The sequence below is a fragment of the Onychostoma macrolepis genome, chromosome 11 (assembly GCF_012432095.1).
Source record: "Onychostoma macrolepis isolate SWU-2019 chromosome 11, ASM1243209v1, whole genome shotgun sequence".
Lineage (NCBI taxonomy): Eukaryota > Metazoa > Chordata > Actinopteri > Cypriniformes > Cyprinidae > Onychostoma > Onychostoma macrolepis.
In genome coordinates this window covers 27,639,854-27,659,712 of record NC_081165.1, presented here as the reverse complement: position 1 = coordinate 27,659,712, position 19,859 = coordinate 27,639,854, and the positions used below count along the sequence as shown (strand labels likewise).

At 36.3% G+C, this 19,859-nt stretch overlaps 2 protein-coding genes across 2 annotated transcripts in view; both read left to right on the top strand.

Moving 5' to 3' along the window:
- The window catches only part of shroom2b (shroom family member 2b), a 33,823-nt gene extending 16,439 nt beyond the window's left edge, over nucleotides 1-17,384 (top strand). The window contains 9 exon segments of the mRNA XM_058792045.1: nucleotides 7,006-7,137; nucleotides 7,218-9,492; nucleotides 9,760-9,839; nucleotides 9,948-10,502; nucleotides 11,407-11,474; nucleotides 11,477-11,915; nucleotides 12,453-12,618; nucleotides 14,071-14,343; nucleotides 16,507-17,384. Coding sequence (XP_058648028.1) covers nucleotides 7,006-7,137; nucleotides 7,218-9,492; nucleotides 9,760-9,839; nucleotides 9,948-10,502; nucleotides 11,407-11,474; nucleotides 11,477-11,915; nucleotides 12,453-12,618; nucleotides 14,071-14,343; nucleotides 16,507-16,779 — 4,261 coding nt within the window. The 3' untranslated portion in view covers nucleotides 16,780-17,384.
- A 1,844-nt stretch (nucleotides 17,385-19,228) lies between these two features.
- The window catches only part of LOC131549885 (claudin-34-like), a 750-nt gene continuing 119 nt past the window's right edge, over nucleotides 19,229-19,859 (top strand). Inside the window, exon 1 of the mRNA XM_058792449.1 lies at nucleotides 19,229-19,859. This exon is cut by the window's right edge and continues 119 nt beyond it. Within this exon, the coding sequence (XP_058648432.1) occupies nucleotides 19,229-19,859 (631 nt within the window).

Genomic DNA, 19,859 nt, shown 5'->3' with positions numbered 1-19,859 from the left:
GGTGATTTTTACAGCGTATGCATTGAAATGCGAGTGTGTATTGTACGCTGGGCTCTGTGTGTCTGTATGAGCCGTAATCCCGCTGCTGATTATCACTGCGTTTCTATTGTCTGCCTGCATTCAGGCTTCAGTCCAGGATCGTCACACTGACTCCGCTTACGAGAATTCAGCCAGCGCTTCATTAACACCCTGATTCACCAGCTGAGCTGTTTTGATAGTGTTTGGCAAATCACTTTTTTCAGTTTCTTCAATAAATGCTGTGTTTGTCGCTCAGAAATACTGATTGTCGGGACTTCGTCAAAATCGGTTTTTGTAGAAAATCGCAACTCAGATCACATTTATACACAAGTACAATGGAGTTTAACTGTCTGATAGCACCTCTTTTGCATTTTAATTTAATTTTACATTTTTAATTTATTTAATCTTATGTAATTAATTTTTTAATAGCATATTTTACTAATATAATTTGAGTGAAGAATTGAAAAATAATAACGATGACGTTTTGAATGTTTTCTAAACCCTTTTAACTTAATTATTAGCATACATTTTATTTCAAATAAATACAAAAAATTTAATTAAATGAATGCAAAACAAATAATTTTTCAGCTCTGAATATGGTGACATAAAATCCAACAGGCCATTTAGACAGTACGGTTACTTGATATATTAAAATTCTATATTCATCATGTTTATTTATCATAATTAGATTTACATTCATTGTTAATATATATATTTTTTATTATTATTATTTATTAGTCACTATTGATCTATTTCAAATGTTCATTTATCCTTAAGTAGATGTACTTTCTGTTTTATTTTATTTATGTATTAATTGTTAATATTCACTTTTTAATTATTACTGTTTATCTATTTAATTTTTTATCCTTAAGTAGATTTACATTTGATTCATTATTATATTATTTATTAATTATTAATATTTTTTTGTTAATTTATTTTTGACACTCTATTTTTAATGTTCAATTTTTCTTGAGTAGATTTACATTATATTATTTATTTATTGTTAATATTTGTTTTTTTTATTTATGACTATTTTAAATGTTTATTTATTAAGTAGATTTACATGTATTATTTTAGTTATTTATTAATTCATTTATACTTTTTATTTATTTATTACTTGTCTATAATGTTTTTTAGTTATTGCTATTTATTTATTTTAAATGTTTATTTGTCTATATTTCAGTTCATTTGTTCTTAGTTCTGCTTTCATGTGCTCATGATATGTGACAGACCTTCAGCCAATCAGATCAGCAGATTTGGGAGCGTGTTACTATAATACTCCTCACTCCTCCCCATTTAAGACGTCTATAATCTCTTAAGGAAATCTGCTGTTGACTGCATGGGACGCGCCGTCAGTCACATACTCACTGTTTATGTTGCTTCAGATGCTTCGGTTGCATCATACTCCGAGTTTTTGAGCGTATATGTGGGTTAAAGGCCGGACATTTAACCTACATTAGCTGTTAGGTGCAGGTCTTTCCACACATGCCTTGAGATTTCTAGTGGTTCGTATGAGTCCACATGTCTTTAAAATCAGAGGAATGTGACGGCTGGAAAAATAAGCAGCAGAGGAAAGTTAGTGCGGTCAAGACGTTAATTAAAACAACTCTTTTCACACTTTAAACCAGGTTTACCTTGAAGAAACTGGGTAAGTTTGTCCATATTCTTCAGCATATTAATGTTTTGTTCTTTATTTGTAGTGTTTGTTGTCATGCATTTCTCTATTTTGCTCTACAAAAACAATCCTGCAGTGAGTTAAAGTTAAAATGCATTTGCATTTGTATAGTGACCTGCACCCAAAAGACTCAAGTTTAGATGCTGTGTTTTTTCTTGACCTGAAAGAATCTTTCATCTGATTACATAAACTACATCAATATTGAATATTTTTCTAACAACAACATAATATAGGAAAAGTGCAAATAATTTTACATTTTAGTATCATTTAGATACCATTAGTTTTTGTCATTTTTAGTAGTTTATATATATTTTTTAAATTAATTTTACTTTAGTTTTATATGTTCTGTTTTTATTTTAATCTTAAAGTTTAGTAATTTTGTTGTGTTAAACGTTTTCTTTCATCCAATTTCTCATTTTAATTAACTTTAACTTGGTGTACCTAAATAACTAAAACTAAAGTAGAAATAGTTTTAGTTTAAACTATTATTTATTTTAATTAATTAAAAAACTATATAGACATCAGTAGTGTGTTTGTAAATATATATATATATATATATATATATATATATATATATATATATATATATATATATGTATATATATATGTATATACTACTGATGTCTATATAGTTTTTAAATTAATTTTACTTTAGTCTTAGTTTAACTTGGTGTACTTAACTAAATTAAAATGAGAAATTGGCTGAAATAAAACGTTTTTTATATTTCATTTCATTTCAGTTAACAATTAATATTTTTTAATCAGTTTTCATTTTTCAATTTTAATTTTAATTTTAGTTACAGTTTTAGTAAACTGGCTGAAATTAGTTTTTTGTAATACTGTATTTATTTCAGTTAATGTTTAAGTAATTTTTAAAAATGGTTTTAAAGTTAGTCTCAGTTTTTGTTTTAGTTAACTATAACCCTGCTCTCAAACAATCCACACAAGTCTTGATCTGACTTATCGGTCATTATTCTGAACTGACGTGATGATTGTTCTCTCAGACAGACGACAGATTGAGAAGAATGTGTAGCTGCTCATCTTCCTTTGTGACAGATTAAAAGACTCTAAGCTCCCATTGATCACATGCAGTCGCTCCTCTGTTGTTCAGCATATGGTGGCCTCTGTCCATCCGGAAACAAGCTTTACCCCACTTAGTGAAGCGTGCTTGTTTTATGTTATAAATACAGTAGAAGTGATGATGGTACACTTTCATCACACTATGCAATAGTGTATGGCAGTAGACGAGGTTAATACTGTATAATCTGTAATATAGTATTTTGATATTATTTATATGATTCATTTATTGTCTTTATTTTATTTTTTTACAAAAATGAATGGCCAGCTATATTATATATTATATATATATTAGGGGTGTCAATGTTAATTTTAACACGTTAATATTTTTTTAACGCAAATTAATCGCTTGATAAGGTTTGACCCCAACTTCTTCCCGTCATCGCAGCGCGGAAGGTTATCTATCATTGTGTGATGAGGGGACAGCACCAGTGTTGCCAGGGTAACGGCACAAGTGGGCTATTTTGAAAATACAGTCGCGGGAAAAATTACAGAGCCGTGGGTTGCGGTTTTTGGGGCTAATTTTATAATGTACCGCGGCCACCCAAAGTGTATATAGACAAATAAAAATTCAAATAGATCCTTTTATTAATGTGTATTATACTTGGAATGTATCCCTGGCAACTTAAGAACGGAGAGGCGGTTGTAACATCAAACAACGTGAGTTTCAGCAGAGCATACATGTTAAAGGGGTGATTTATTGCAATTTCACTTTTTTAATGTTAGTTAGTGTGTAATGTTGCTGTTTGAGCATAAACAACATCTGCAAAGTTGCAGCGCTGAAAGTTCAATGCAAACAGAGATATCGTCTTTTAAAATTCTGGAAGTTTAATGCCTACAAAAAACGGCTGGTAAGGGACTACAACGAACTACTTCCCGGGTCTGATACGTCACGGACCCAGATAAACCCCGCCCTCGGGAACATGTAAGGAAGGGGGCGGGGCCATGCTGTGCTGCTTTAGAGAAGAGGAAGAGAAAACTAGGGGTGCACGTAAAAATCTATTCATATATGAATCGCTATTCTGTCTTCTAACGATTCTAATGGATTCACAAGTTTCAAAATCAATGTTCTTAAACAGCGGTTCTTAATATTGTTCCTCGGGTCGCCCTGCTCTGCATCTCTCTCTCTCTCTCTCTCTCATTCAGATCGTCAGATCAGCTCCAGCGTTATACATGGACGCGTGTGCGGTTGCCGTACTGTATTAAAACTTTAATCAGAATAAAAACGTATATTAAAAGCTAACATAAGCAGTAGCATAATAACAGCGTATCTAAACGTATGAGACAACAAACAAACAAACATACCATTAAGAGCCGTGCCTGCACAGGTTCTGCTCGATCCTCTTCACGAATATCCTCTGCGTCTCAATCGGGCTCAAATTGATAAGCAATATAGACGTTTCTATATTGTTATAAATCATTGTTTACAATACAACCGGAGAACATGCCTCTGAGCTGAGGGGCGGGACATTTAGACGCACGCTAGGCGCTTTAGTGAATCACAACACACTGAGCCAGCTAACCAATCAGAGCCCATCACGTATTTCTGAGGGAGGGGCTTCATAAAAACAGGAAGTAATCGAGGCGTTTGTCAGAGAAGGGACAGAGCGGTGTGGAATAAAGGTAAATTATATGAAAAATAATGCGTTTTTAAAAAAATGAAGCATAAACACATGTTAGACTGCACCCCATAAACACAATCAAGCCTAGAAAAAAACAAGTAAACCACCCCTTTAAGGCTTTTACACAGCAGAAATAAACATGACAACAGCTACTATAGATTATATAAGATAATAAACACACGATTACGATAGATATGGTCTGTATGTGATTTTCTTGAGGTAAGTGTGTACATCTGAAATGCTAATTTGTGCAGCGATGTAAATAGCATATTTTAACAACAGTAAACGACCAAATTCCACATGTGATCGCAAAAGGAAGTTATTACAAACACTTGATGGTGGTTTGACGTGAGTTCTGAGTAAAAGTGCACTATTAATCTCAGAAATTGTCTTATGTAGCATGATGCTAATATTAGCTCTAATGCACCTGCAGAACAGGTCCAAATCTTCTTCATAATGCATTTTGTCATAATATTTCACGTAAGGTCGCAAGAAATGTTTTGTTGTATTTATTTAGAAATACTTTTGATAATAGTTGGGTAAATATATGCTGGGTTTGAAGCGATGTGGCTTGATAAACGTTTTAATGCCAGTTTAAAGATAATGGCTGAATAAAAACAATAATAATAAAAGAATAATAAGGATTATGTCTCATACCTGCGGAAGTGTGAAAGGTTCTGTTTCCTTAAACTAATTTGTCATGCATTTCTTTATTTCAACACATTTACAGGTAAATCCTAGTATTTTAAAATTGCAATTAATCATGATTAATCACAGTCCATGACTGTGATTAACGCGATTAAATTTTTGAATCATTTGACAGCACAAATATATATATATATATATATCATATATATATATATATATATATATATATATATATATATATATATATATATATATCAAATGATTAATCGCGATTAATCACATCAAAATAAAAGTTTTTCTTTTACATAATATATGTGTGTGTGCTGAGTATATTTATTATGTATATATAAATACACACACACATTCATGTATATATTTAATAAAAATATGTTACGTTTATATATTTAATATATTTATATATGAGATAAATGATATGTATATAAATATATACATGTAAATATTTTCAAAATATATGCTGTATGTGTGTGTATTTACACAATACACACACACATTATGTAAACAAAAACTTTTATTTTGGATGCGATTAATCGTTTGACAGCACACACACACACACACACACACACACACATATACATATATATTGAGTCACTGCACATATATTTTTATATACCACATTTTATTTATTATACCTCTTCTCATGCATTTAGCAGACGCTTTTATTCATTTTATAGTGTATTATTTAATTACATTTTATTTATTTACTTATTTGACAAAAATTAATGTTTTTTGTACAACAATTCATAATCTTTTATGCTTCAGTTGTTCTATATATATTGTTTTCTTCTTGTTGCTCAGGAAAGTTAAAATGGTGGATATTGTAATGCAAACAATGCCTGCAGAGAGTGAAGTACATGTGGCCAGGAACTTTCTCACCAAGATTTTGAGAAGTTCAATGAGGTATAGTGCAGCTGTTGGCCTCTGTCTCGTGACCCCAGCCCTGCATGACCCTGTAGTGATCACCCATCGGCCGTCCCGTCCCGGCCAGACCCGAGTATCACATCCTTTGCCATGTGCGTCTTAGCTGTAGCTGTGCTGTTCACGTGCAAGATGGGGATTATATGTTTAAGCTGATTATCATGTGTCATTTTCACTGGCTTCTGTAGAACCTGTGAGCGTCAGTGCAGCATCTTCAGTGTTACCTGCTGTCTTGTTGATGAGTGTTGATCATGTCAAAAATAAACAAATATTCTGCTTGTTTATTGTGTTGATCTGATTTTCCCCCTCCTTTTCCACCTCCTTTTCCATCTCACATGCATTTCAGGAAAAACCGCTTCAAAGGGTATGTCACTTGCTGCTAAATGAATGATTATCATTAAATTTTTATTCTACAAAAGGACTGCAATATATTATTCACAATTCATGATATTTAAAATTAAAACCGATCTCTTGGAGCAGAAATATCCCTGTTATTCTGAATATAACTAACTTAGCTTATATAATTTAGTAGTATTAATTTTTTATTTGAAATAAATTTTTTGCATTTTATTCTTTTATAATTCATACAAATATAATCCAACAGGCCTTTTAGACATAGAGCTGGTATTTAATATGGTAAAATTCTGTATTCATCATGTTTATTTATCATATGTAGATTTAAATTGATTTATCTAGTAATTGGTCATATTATTTATTTCTATTTATCTATTTCAAATGTTTATTTGTCCTTATTTTTAACCACTTGTTGTCAATTGTGGCAATTTCTAGAAGTCAGTAAGAGCTTTATTACCAAGTATGTTTACACACAAGGAATTAAACGTGGCAACAGGAGCTTCCAGTGCAGAAGAAAGTACAGACATAGTGCAAACATACATGATAGTGCAGACATACATAGGAGATAAGACCAATAGAATGAGACCAAACTGGAAGAGTAGTCTGGAAGTTTCACAAAGCTCTAATTTAATGCTAAAATTGATTAAGTAGTAAAGTTTTCTATTTTTATTTCAGGAGGAATGAATCGTCATTTAGACCCCATTCATGGCACTCCGTTAAATCCACAGATAACCCCACCATCGACACCCCCAAATCTGAACCTAACCCTGTAGCTGACTCCACCTGGCAGACAAAATATGATGCAGGGTGAGATTCTGAGGGTTTATATGTAATTGATATAAATTGAACTCCAATCAACATCATTAATTTGCTTTGTTTCGTACCAGGTCACCCTCAAAAGACTTCATCAGCTGTTGGGGACAGACCAATCTGCGACACGTGTCCTGCCAGTTCAGCTCTGTGGGAAATATGGAAAGTGTAGAGCCCTCACCGCATGCTTTCTCAAAAGAGCAGCCTTTATTGAGCAAACCCAGTGGTGGAGCAGATCACCCAATTTCAAACAATTTCAAACCTACTACTGACCATAGTGCACCTCGGGCTGTCGCTAGCACAGAAGGGATGTTTTATAGAGGCATTCCCAGTGATCTGGGAGTTCCCAATGACTGTCATAGATACCTACAAATCCCAATTGGCAATGGTGGACGAGTGAGTCCCAGCGTGGAGGAGCAAGCTAGCTCCAAATTCTCCTCCAATGGGAGATCCAACCATAGACCTGTGTGGCATATTCCTGAGAACAAGATTTCCACTACTCAAGCTCCTTCTCCACCCTTGCGTAGTGATAGTTTCACTGCCACCAGAGTTCATGAGAAGAGCTTGGTGGGATCGTTCCCTGAAGGACCTTCTGTTTATCCGCCACAGAAATCTCACTGCAGATCTGTGGACCGACAGTTGGACGGGCATGAAGCGAGACACGGCTACAATCCACCTCCAAAGAAGGACTTTCTTCAACCGTATCTTCCAGTTGAGGACTACCCTAATCAGGTAAACCCTACCAAACTCTTTTCCAAGTCAAGCACTGATGTTAGACAAGGCCAGAACCCATTTACATATGAACTCCAGCATCAGAGACAGCACAGTGATGATAGTACCTTTTCTGCGTATCCCAACTCTGCATCTTCACCAGAGACCCAAAGTGTTGGAAGCTACTACCGAAGTCTTCAAGATTTGCCCACCAACACTGGCAGTCGAAACCAAACCAGAACCTCCATGGCCTTTGACCCTAACCATGAGGGCCAGGCTCATTTTCGGTACTACTGCATCACTGCCCAGCAGCCATCCTTGGAATCACCTATGCAGGGTTGGATGGGAGATGAGCGGAGGTCTGAAACGGGAACCACCCAAGGTGCCAAAAACAGAACCTTTGTTGGTTCTCAAAAGGTTGTGAAGACAAAGTATACCCAGCCGTACCTCAGTGTACCTGAGAACAAGAGCTCCAATGGTTACAGCAAACAGGCCATCAGTCCTCCTCCATCTCAAGCCACGTCCCCTATACCAAATCATCTGATTTCAAAGTCCAGCTCCGGGGAAAGAGAGACTCCAAAGAAGAAAGATGGAGTTAAGCCGCAGCCTTCCAGGCATGTACCAAATCACCATATGGAGCAGAAGAACTCTGTGTCCACTTACCACCCGGACAATCCATGGATCAGCAAGCAGGATCACAAGATCTGTCCACACAAGACACCCATGTTGCACTCTTTGGCCCAGGAGAGCAAGAAGATGGCAGAAAAATCAGTAACAGCCAAAGGAGGAGGTCAAGAATCAACTGATGCCATCGGTGGCAAACAAGGAAGACGGAGTGACCGCTATGCCACAACTCTACGCAACGAGATCCAACAGAAGAGGGCCCAGCTTCAGAAAAGCAGAAGTGCCGCTACCTTGACCTGCTCAAGTGAAGTTGAGGAGGACTCTGATATCTGGAAGTCCAATGAGACCTCTACATCATCATCTGATGGTTCCTTCACCAACACTTACAAGGATCATCTGAAGGAAGCCCAAGCCAAAGTTCTGAAGGCCACATCGTTTATGAGGAGGGACCTGGAGCTTCCTGGGAACGAAGTTCCCCCGGGTCAACTTCCCAAAAAACCTGGGCCTGTTCAAGGGCAAGTCACCCGCATTGGGGGGCGTAAAAGGTTTCCCATGGATAAAAAGATACATTCCTTCTCTGAACCGGACAAGATCAATGAATTAGGAGTTGAGGATAAGGCAGCTGGGTCCTTTGTGGACCGATGTAAGTTCTTCCAAGGTTCCTGCAAACCAGTTCTCCAAAAGCCCATTCCAAAGCAAACCCTGCTAAGCCCCACTGAAGACCACAGTGAGAGAAAGATTAGATTAGCTGGAGACAGTGAAAGCATCAGTCAGTCTCCCTTAAAACAGAGTAAATCAAGTCATGCTGACCTTAATACAGAAGAGCAACAACGGCTCGGTACATTTGCGGAATATGAAGCTACATGGAACATGCAGAAGAAGCCAGTGGAAAGAAGAACAACAGGCAGATATCATTCAGCTGAAAACATCCTGGACTCAGGCTTGCAGGAATCCAACAGCACAGTGTGTGTTCATGAAAGATCCCGTTCCTCCCCTTCTGCTGACTTCTACGGACAGGTAAGAAGATTCTTTGTTTTGTCATGATACTGAAAATGTCTTTGGTGGTCTTTTCATAAAGTTGGTAATTGAACATGGTCTACATTTCATTAGATGCACCATGATTGCACCATGATTGAGAGGTTGTATTGTTTGGTAATATTCATAAAGAGTGTGCTGCTGGCACATTGGATCACATTGGGTGATATGATCTTTAAGAAGGGCTAGTCTGTCCTTCAGGTAGAATAATTTTTGGCATCTGTGTAAACGGATCCACATTTCTTTCAGAAAATCCCTCTGCCACCCAGAAAGTCTCCTGTTGGATCTCCGCCTGAACCCAAGGACCAAGAGGAGACCCGTAGCTCTAGGTTAGGATTTCTTTTCTTTGTGAGCAATCTGAAATGATTATATTTTCAGTGATTTGCTAATGTACAGACTGATAATTAGTGTGTTTTATTGTAATTTTAACATCACAGTGTATCCGAAAAAGAGCATGGTCCACTCAACATCTCCGAGCCTCTAAAATCCATCACACTGAACGTTCTGGAAAGTGATGTGGCGCCTCTTTCCTCCAACCAGAAACCCAGACTTGATGCCAAGCATTCTCCACCATTCTTCTCACATCATCTCCAGGTTCCTACGTCAGAGCAACTGTTTCCTAAAAACAAAAGTCCTGAACCGCAGAGGTCGGCCCAACCAAAACAGCTTGAAACTGCATGCCCTTTCAGAGCCTCCCAGGAAGTTAGGGTTCAGACCTCTTCATCTGAGCCAACTCAAGTACCATGTCCTTCAGAACATCTGGAGAGAGACAAAAGCCCAGCCGCTTCACTAGAGGACAATCAGAGATCAGACACAGAGGGGATGTTATCACACTCTCTACATCTTTTAGGTCATTCCTCCATTTCTCCCAAGCAGAACGTTGACCTGATGGTAACCTCAGCCAGCAGAACACGTTCTCCTTCTCCTCAGTTCTCTCCTCAGAGGCTCACAGATGAACCACCTGCAACTGTGCAAAAAAAGGATCCATGCAGGTAAGTAGAGGTTTAGATACTTATAAGACAACAGGGGCTTTCGCACCAGAGGAACCTTTTCATAGTTCCTTGAACTATTGCCAGAAGTACCTGCTTTTTGGCATATTCGCACCGCAGGAACTAGGAACGGTTTTAGTTCTAGGAACTCCGTTTAGGGGAACTAAATTAGCTCCTACTTCAGAGTAGTGTCTAAAACAGTTCTATAGGAACTATCAGTTACGTAAGTGTACGCTGATTGGCTGAACGCGTACAAAACATCGGCTACCCAGCATTTTTAAAAAACCTGGAAAACAGAAATAACGGCATTTACCTGTTGTCTGCAGCATTGTGTTCTTTTCTTAGCCTCGATGATGTGTAAAGGCCATTGAACACTCAGTCCGAATTTTTCGCATGTTGAAAAATAAATACGACCTCACGTTGTGTCAATCACGTTTACACACTGCCTCCGAAACTTTCATCCGTCATAAAAAAATTTGGATCGGGTTCAATTTTCTACCTTTTTCGCTTCCGGATTTATTTTTATTTTTTGCAACGGATTAATTAATTACGCATCGGACTCAGTGTGCAATGTTTCTGTGCATGACGAATTTTTAGGATGACGAATACGAAAAAATGCATCCGAAAATTGTGTGCTCCATTCATCGGTTGTTGACATTTGTAAATGCCGCGCATAAAGGCATTTGTAAATGCCGGCGCTGTCGGCTGCTTCAGAGTTCCTGCTGCCGGTGCAAATTCAACCAAGAATACAGCCCAAAGGAGAAATTGGTTCTCTAGGAACCACCCTGCTGGCTAGTTCCTTGAACTACGCGGTGCGAAAGCCCCTAATAAGCTGTGGACGATTAATTGGCCTATATTTAGCCATTTTAAGATGTTAATTGTTGCCAATTTTTGTTCCGTATTGCAGTAATAAGATGGAGGAAACATCAGAGCCAAACACTGCTGGGCGGAAGGTCCCAATACAGATCGTCTGTACAAAAACAGTTCAGAGAGAGAAAACCGAAACTATCCACCACATGGTGAATCATCTGGAGGCTCTGAGGTTCCTAAAACTGGCCAACTCAAAAAACTAGATTCTCCAGAGCAATCCAAGTCGCCGTTTATTGCCTACACCCGCCCGGATCCAAGCAGAAATGCAGAACATCAGACTGACAAGATGGTACTAGACAATAAAGTGCGGGTGAGGAGCAATGGTGTGGGCGAACACTCAGAGGAGGACCTGAAACGAGAGGAGCTGGCCAGAGATATCATGGGGAAGGACAAGAGTCTGGTGGACATCTTGGATCAGAGTAAGATGAAGACAACCATGGATCTGATGGAGGGGATATTTCCACAGGGGGAGCAGCTCTTGGAGGGAGCGCAGCAGAGGAGGAAAGCAGCCTCCAAACAGACATCCCCCAAAAATACACAGCAGAGGTACACTGCCTGAGAATCTCACAAAAACATGTCCAGTCTTCACATTATGTAAATTACATTATTTTGCATTTTTGGTAATGAGCATTATGGTAACAAATGTACTTAACGCAGAAAAGGCAAAGATTGGTCCTAAAACATGATGCATTTAAAATATAGTTCATCAAAATGTAATTTCTTATTTTGGGTGAAATATGACCCAGGTTATGATTTAACATTAGTTTGTGATTCACCCAGAGGAAAATGTGACATTTTCTGTTTTGTCATGTCTCATTTATTTTTCATCATCAGCGTTACCTAAATGATTTGAAGGCTGTAATCCGTTCTACCTGAGTTACATTGTTTGTTCTTTTAGTAGATCATCTGTCTTGTTCATGACACCAGTTACAGTTTTAGAGTGGAGAAACTGTACACTACTGCCCTCTATTGATACACACATATAGCATGTATAATGTATTTGACTTTAAATCTGTGACTCTGTTTCATGTTTGAGAATCATTAAACTGTAATTATATAGGGATTTTTCTTTGATTTCTGCAGGGTGGAGGACAATTTGGCATCATCAGTGTCATTAGTGAGCAGTTCGTCGTATTATAGCACATCTGCACCTAAAGCAGAGCTGCTCATAAAGATGAAGGACATGCAGGAGCACATGGAGGAACAGGATTCAGAGGATGAACTCGGTTATGACCTTTCTAGCAAGAAGGTACAACATTTATGTCCATTTTGTTGCTTGGTTTTTACTTTTGTGTTGTACTGGTATCCCCGCCCACAGTGATTCTCGTTGGTTGCTCCACATATGACATATTCTGATTGGTTGTAACTTTGTTAATATTTTTTGCTTTCGGTAAGAACAGAAAAAAATTGCTGATTAGTTGATCTGGTAATGATCTGCTTATTTGTCATGTTTGTACATAAATGAAACGGGTCAGATTTCTGCACTCAGTCACTTTGAGTGCAGAACTATTTACACTATTTACTAAATTTTACAAACATTTTGCACTATTTACAACATTTCGCAAACATATTACACTGTTTACAACATTTTACAAACTTTTACAAACATTTTATGCTATTTGCAACATTGTACAAACATTTTACGCTATTTACCACATTTTACTCTGTTTACATTATACAAACATTTTGCATTTTTTTACATCATTTTACAAACATTTTACACTATATTTTACAAACATTTTACGCTTTTTACATCGTTTTTCAAATATTTACAAATATTTTATGCTGTTTACAACAATTTACAAACATTGTATACTGTTTTACAAACATTTAAAAACACTTTACACTAAATTTTACAAACATTTATATGCTATTTACAACATTTACAATCATTTTAGTTTACATTTTTCAATAATTCTCCGTTATTTACAACATTTAACATAATTTTACAAACATTTTACACTATTTAAATTTCAGTACAGATTGTATTCTGTATATTACTATATGACAAATAAAAATATTGAAAATCTTTCAAAAAGTTTAAAATCATGGCATAGTATATAATTAGTTATTTGCATCTATGACATATTCTGATTTGTTGTAACTTTGTCGCTTTGTTCATAATTTTTGCTTTCTGAAAGAACAGAAAAAATAGTTGATTAGTTGATCTGATAATAATCTGCATATTTGTCATTGATGCATAAATGAATCACTTTGAGTGCAGAACATTTTACACGATTTACAACATTTTTCAAACATTAACAAACATTTTACACTATTTTCAGTTCAGGTTATATTCTGTACATAACTGTATATGTCAAATAAAAATATTGAACTTTTTTTAATTTTAAATTGTGGAGTAGTATATAATTATTTGCATCGGTTTGATTTTATTTAAATAAACATATTTTCAAAATGCATTTATTCTGATTGCTTAAAATCCACATAAATGTATTAAGTATAAAAACAATTCTATTTATCCTGTTAAGCATATTCTGTCAGGATTGTTATATATCTCAGTTATATGTTTTAAGTTCTTTAAAGGGATAGTTCACCCAAAAATGAAAATTCTGTCATTAATTACTCACCCTCATGTCGTTCCAAACCCGTAAGACCTTCGTTCATCTTCGGAACACAAATTAAGATATTTTTGGGTGAACTATCCCTTTAAGTGTGTCTTGTCATTTCTGTCTGTCTGCAGCAAGAGTTGATTGACAGCCTAAGTAAGAAGCTGCAGGTGTTGCGAGAGGCGCGTGAAAGCCTGCAGGAGGACATGCAGGACAATAACGTTCTGGGAGATGAAGTGGAGGCCACCGTACAGACTGTCTGCAAACCCAACGAGCTGGAGAAGTTTCGCATGTTCGTCGGCGATCTGGACAAGGTGGTCAGTCTGCTGCTGTCGCTGTCCGGTCGACTGGCCCGAGTGGAAAACGCCCTGAACAACCTGGAGGAGGGAATATCAGTGGACGAGAAGGTATAAATGAGATGCACGTGAAATATTATTTTCATTTTCTTTTGTTTCATCATCCAGTTTGTTTGAGTTCTGTCAAAGAACGTGAGAATAATGTCTCTAAATTCTATTTTATATGATGGAGCTGCATTGTATCAGTCAAACGTTACATTTCACAAAAGGTACATTTCGCCCAAGAAATGTGAGAAAGTATAAATGAGATGCGTGTGAAATATTATTTTTTCCTTTTGTTTCATACAGAGCCAAGCAAATGACATACAGACAAAAGATCCGTTAAAAATCCATTCCCACTACTTATTAATTAATCGTTTCGTAAATTGTGGCCATATTGTACTAGTTTGCTCCTTCATTTTAGTAAATTGGGGTCAGGTTGTACTAATTAGTTTCCCTCGTTTTAATAAATGAAGGCCATGTTGTACCGATTTGTCCCTTCATTTTAGGAAATCGTGGCCATAATGTACTAATTCGTTCCCTCGTTTTAGTAAATCGTAGCATGTAATACTAATTTGTTACATTGATTTAGTGAATATCGGCCACTTTGTCCTAATTTGCTTCTTTGCATTAGTAAATTGTAGCCATGTTGTACTAATTTGTGTTTTCGTTTAAGTAAATTGTTGCTACGTTATAATAATTCGTTCCCTCGTTTTAGTAAATCGTAGCCATGTAATACAAATTTTTTCCCATATTTTAGTAAATTGTTCTCATGTTGTACTAATTCATTCCCTCGTTTTAGTAAATCATAGCCAAACTGTAGTAATTTGTTCTCTTATTTTAACAAATTGTAGCCACATAGTACTAATTCGTTCCCTCGTTTTAGTAAATCGTAGCATGTAATACTAATTTGTTCCACTGATTTAGTGAATATCGGCCACTTTATACTAATTTGTTTCCTCACTTTAGTAAATCATGGCCACGTTGTACTAATTTGTCCCTTCATTTTATTAAATCGTAGCCATGTTGTACTAATTCTTTCTCGTTTTAACAAATTATAGCCATGTTGTACTAATTTGTTTACTCGCTTTAGTAAATTGTAGCCATGTTGTACTAATTTGTGTTTTCGTTTAAGTAAATTGTTGCTACGTTATAATAATTTGTTCCCTCGTTTTAACAAATCGTAGCCATGTTGGACTAATTTGTTCCCTCGTTTTAGTAAATTGTGGCCATATTGTACTAGTTTGCTCCTTCATTTTAGTAAATTGGGGTCAGGTTGTACTAATTAGTTTCCCTCGTTTTAATAAATGAAGGCCATGTTGTACCGATTTGTCCCTTCATTTTAGGAAATCGTGGCCATAATGTACTAATTGTTCCTCGTTTTAGTAAATCGTAGCATGTAATACTAATTTGTTACATTGATTTAGTGAATATCGCCACTTTGTCCTAATTTGCTTCTTTGCATTAGTAAATTGTAGCCATGTTGTACTAATTTGTGTTTTCGTTTAAGTAAATTGTTGCTACGTTATAATAATTGCCCTCGTTTTAGTAAATCGTAGCCATGTAATACTAATTTTTCCCATATTTTAGTAAATTGTTCTCATGTTGTACTAATTCATTCCCTCGTTTTAGTAAATCATAGCCAAACTGTAGTAATTTGTTCTCTTATTTTAACAAATTGTAGCCACATAGTACTAATTGTTCCCTCGTTTTAGTAAATCGTAGCATGTAATACTAATTTGTTCCACTGATTTAGTGAATATCGCCACTTTGTCCTAATTTGCTTCTTTGCATTAGTAAATTGTAGCCATGTTGTACTAATTTGTCCCTTCATTTTATTAAATCGTAGCCATGTTGTACTAATTCTTTCTCTTGTTTTAACAAATTATAGCCATGTTGTACTAATTTGTTTACTCGCTTTAGTAAATTGTAGCCATGTTGTACTAATTTGTGTTTTCGTTTAAGTAAATTGTTGCTACGTTATAATAATTTGTTCCCTCGTTTTAACAAATCGTAGCCATGTTGGACTAATTTGTTCCCTCGTTTTAGTAAATTGTGGCCACATTGTTAAAAAACATGAAATTAATGTCTCTGAATTCAACTTTATGATCAAAAGTTTGGAGATATCTGACTGAATTAGTCCTAATTTGACATACAGTAATTAGTTCTAGAAAAAAAAAAACACTTTTATGAATGTTTTGTACAGTAAACGATTCTCGCGTGTCATACTTTCAGCACACTTTGACTGAAAAACGCAAACTGCTGATTCGCCAGCACGAAGACGCCAAAGAGCTGAAGGAGAACTTGGACCGAAGGGAACGTCTGGTTTATGAGATTCTGGCCAGTCACCTCAGCGAAGAGCGTCTCGCAGACTACCGGCACTTCGTCAAAATGAAGTCAGCGCTCATTATTGAGCAGCGTAAACTGGAGGATAAGATCAAACTGGGTGAAGAGCAGCTCAAATGTCTGAAGGACAGTCTGCCGCTGGACCAGAGACTGCTGTACTGAACCATTCTGGACTGGTCTAGACCGGACTGGACTGTGTTAAGTTCAGCCTGGACTCTCAGACTCTTGAAGTATTTGATATCTGCTTGTGTGCATTGGATAGATTTATTACCATGAACACAAAATCATTCTTATATCAGTTCATTGATTCCAGTTTTCTTTAATATAGACTTTTAGTGACTTCATGCTTTGAATCCGCTCGTGCTTTCAAGGAATGTGCTGTATAAAAATGTCTCCTGTTTTTTTAAAGGATCTTATAAAGTTTTTTCTACCTGTATATTGTACACGTTTAATTTATTTCGGTGCGGAAAGCTATTGGTGCTATTAACTGAAAGGATAGATCTGCTTATTCTTGGCTAGATCCTCACTGAAAGCTGTTGTACTCATTTTCATGTAAACGTTTTACACTTTTCTGTTTGTTTTTCAACTTCATGAAATTTATAGGATATATATATATATAAAATACACCATCATTAATAGGAAGGGAGGTTAATAATATCTCTACTCATATCTAAAATATGAACCTGTATAATTCGTGATACACTGTTTGTAAACACGCTTGCAGTGCACTTCTGCTGCAATAGATTGGAATAAAAATAAAAATATATATTGCAACTTTTGTTGTAGCTCTTCGTAGTTAATTCATCTGTCTGATATCACACTTGCGCCAAGGAAATGATTCATAAATATTAGCTGTAAACAAGAATATAATGAAGTGACTTCATGACTCGTTCTGGAGCCTCACCCACCCTCATGATTTTATTATATTTATGAGTCACTGTGTTTTCCAATATGAGGTGAGTGATCTCAGATTCCTCATTGTTTGATTTTATGATGTTGACAGTGATCATAAGCCACGGTCAATCATTCACAGGAACATATTCACCAGCTTATTTGCCCAGACTTTCTGAGCAGCAGGAAGTTGTGTTTCCGACGGTTTCCAGTCCAACACCGAGCGCTGAAGATGAAGGATATGCTGAGAGAAGATTCACTTGTACATCGAGAGAAACTCACGGATCAGTGGGTGCTGATATGGTAATATGATCATTTTATACGTTTAATTATATAATTTATTTGTAACTTTAATAAGATTTGATGCATATGGAAATAATATTTTAAGATGTCCATAAAGAGCTTGAAAAAAAAAGGAATGATTTTATATAAAGTCAGTCTGCGTTTCATTGAGTTGTAAATATAAAATGCAAAACGGTGAAGTATCACGTCTCGTTGTAATATATGACAGAAAACAGTCTGTTATGTGATGGGAATATGCAAATAAGGGGCTTATGTAACATAATCATATTCATATGTATATTTGCACTACCATTCAGTTTGGGAGGAAATTAGTACTTTTATTCATCAAGGACACATTTAATTGATCAAAAGTATCATTTATAATGTTACAAAAGGTTTTTCAAATCAGCATATTAGAATGATTTCTGAAGGATCGTGTCACCTGAAAACAGAAGTGACACCGAAGACTGGAGTAATGATGCTGAAAATACAGCTTTGATCACAGAGATAAATTACATTTCAACAGATATTCACAAAGAAAACAGATATTTTAAATTGTAATAATATTTCACAATATTACTCTTTATTTATATATATATATAATTTATTTATTTTATTATTTATTTATTTTAATCAAATAAATGCAGCCTTGGTGAGCAAAAGACTTCTTACATCAACATTTAAAAAATCTTACCGACCATAAACTTTTGAATATATATATATAAATATAAACATATTATATTAAGTTTTCTATATATATATATATATATATATATATATATATATATATATATATATATATATATATATAATTTTTTAAAAATCAGATTCACTTATATTGTCTTTTGCATTTCAATGAAAAAGAAAGTTAAAACAAAATATAAATTAGAAATGAAGATAAGCCTATGCTTTAATGCCATATTTCCTCCCCCATGCTTTTATGATATGATAAGCCGGGCCAAATCAAAGGTCATCCAGGGCCAAATTTGTCCTGCAGGCCAACTTTTCGACAATTTAATGGCTGAAAAATTGAATAGTAACTGTGACCTAAATTGTGACAGCACTTACTTTCTATATTCATCTGTGTCCATTTTAATCTAATTTAATTATTCATAATTCTTAATACAAAAAAGGGTGATGGACCTGTTATTTGAGCTTTAGGTGAAGTATTACATTTCTGTTTGGTTTCTGAAACATAAGCAACAGGAAGTTGGTGATCTAAACTGATTCTCTGTGTCTCTCTCTCTCTCTCTCTCAGAGGGATGTCTGAGAGCTTTGTTTGCAAGGTTTCTTAGAGACGGCATTGGTTAGTTAAACCCACAACAAGCAATCAACTCCATACAGACCTGCACTCGCGTTCAACCGCTTCAGAGAGACGATCGAGGCTCTTCACGATGGATCTTATCCAGGAGGAAACCACGGTCTGAGACCGGAAGTCATGCCTTACCTCGTCCACACGGCTCACGCGCAGACCGTTGCGCTCTGGTTTGGGACGATCGGTTGGACGCTCGTTATCGTTAGCGTCGGTCTGGTGGAGTGGAGACTTTGGGAAGTGTCCGATTTGTCGGTCATCACCTCTGGATTGGCTTGGGTTGGTATTTGGAGAGTGTGTTTTTATAGCCACGCTCCGATTTTATCCAACAACGAGATCATGTTCTGTCAGCGGATTCGTTTGTCGGAGTCGGTCACGCCACCGGAAATCATCGCGGCGCAGGTGCTGATGCTCGTTTCTCTGATTCTCGGATTGGCGGGAAACGCCAGCGTCCTTTACGGACTCAGGAACGTTTACTTCGGATTAAACAAGTTCAAACCCATCAGACTGGCGTTTTCTTTTGGTGGGGTTTTGCTTATTCTTACCGGTGCTTCTGCGCTTGTTCCCGTGTGCTGGAATCTCAATTCCGTTGTTAACAATCATACTATATCATTCCCGGCGGAGTTTCGCATGCCATCGGCTCCGGTGAACCAGTCCATCGGACCTGGTATCATCGTGGGGATTTTTGCATCCATCCTGCTGGTTTTTAGCGGGATGGTCTTTCTGTCCTACAGGGCCCCGGTCGTGCTGGAGCCCA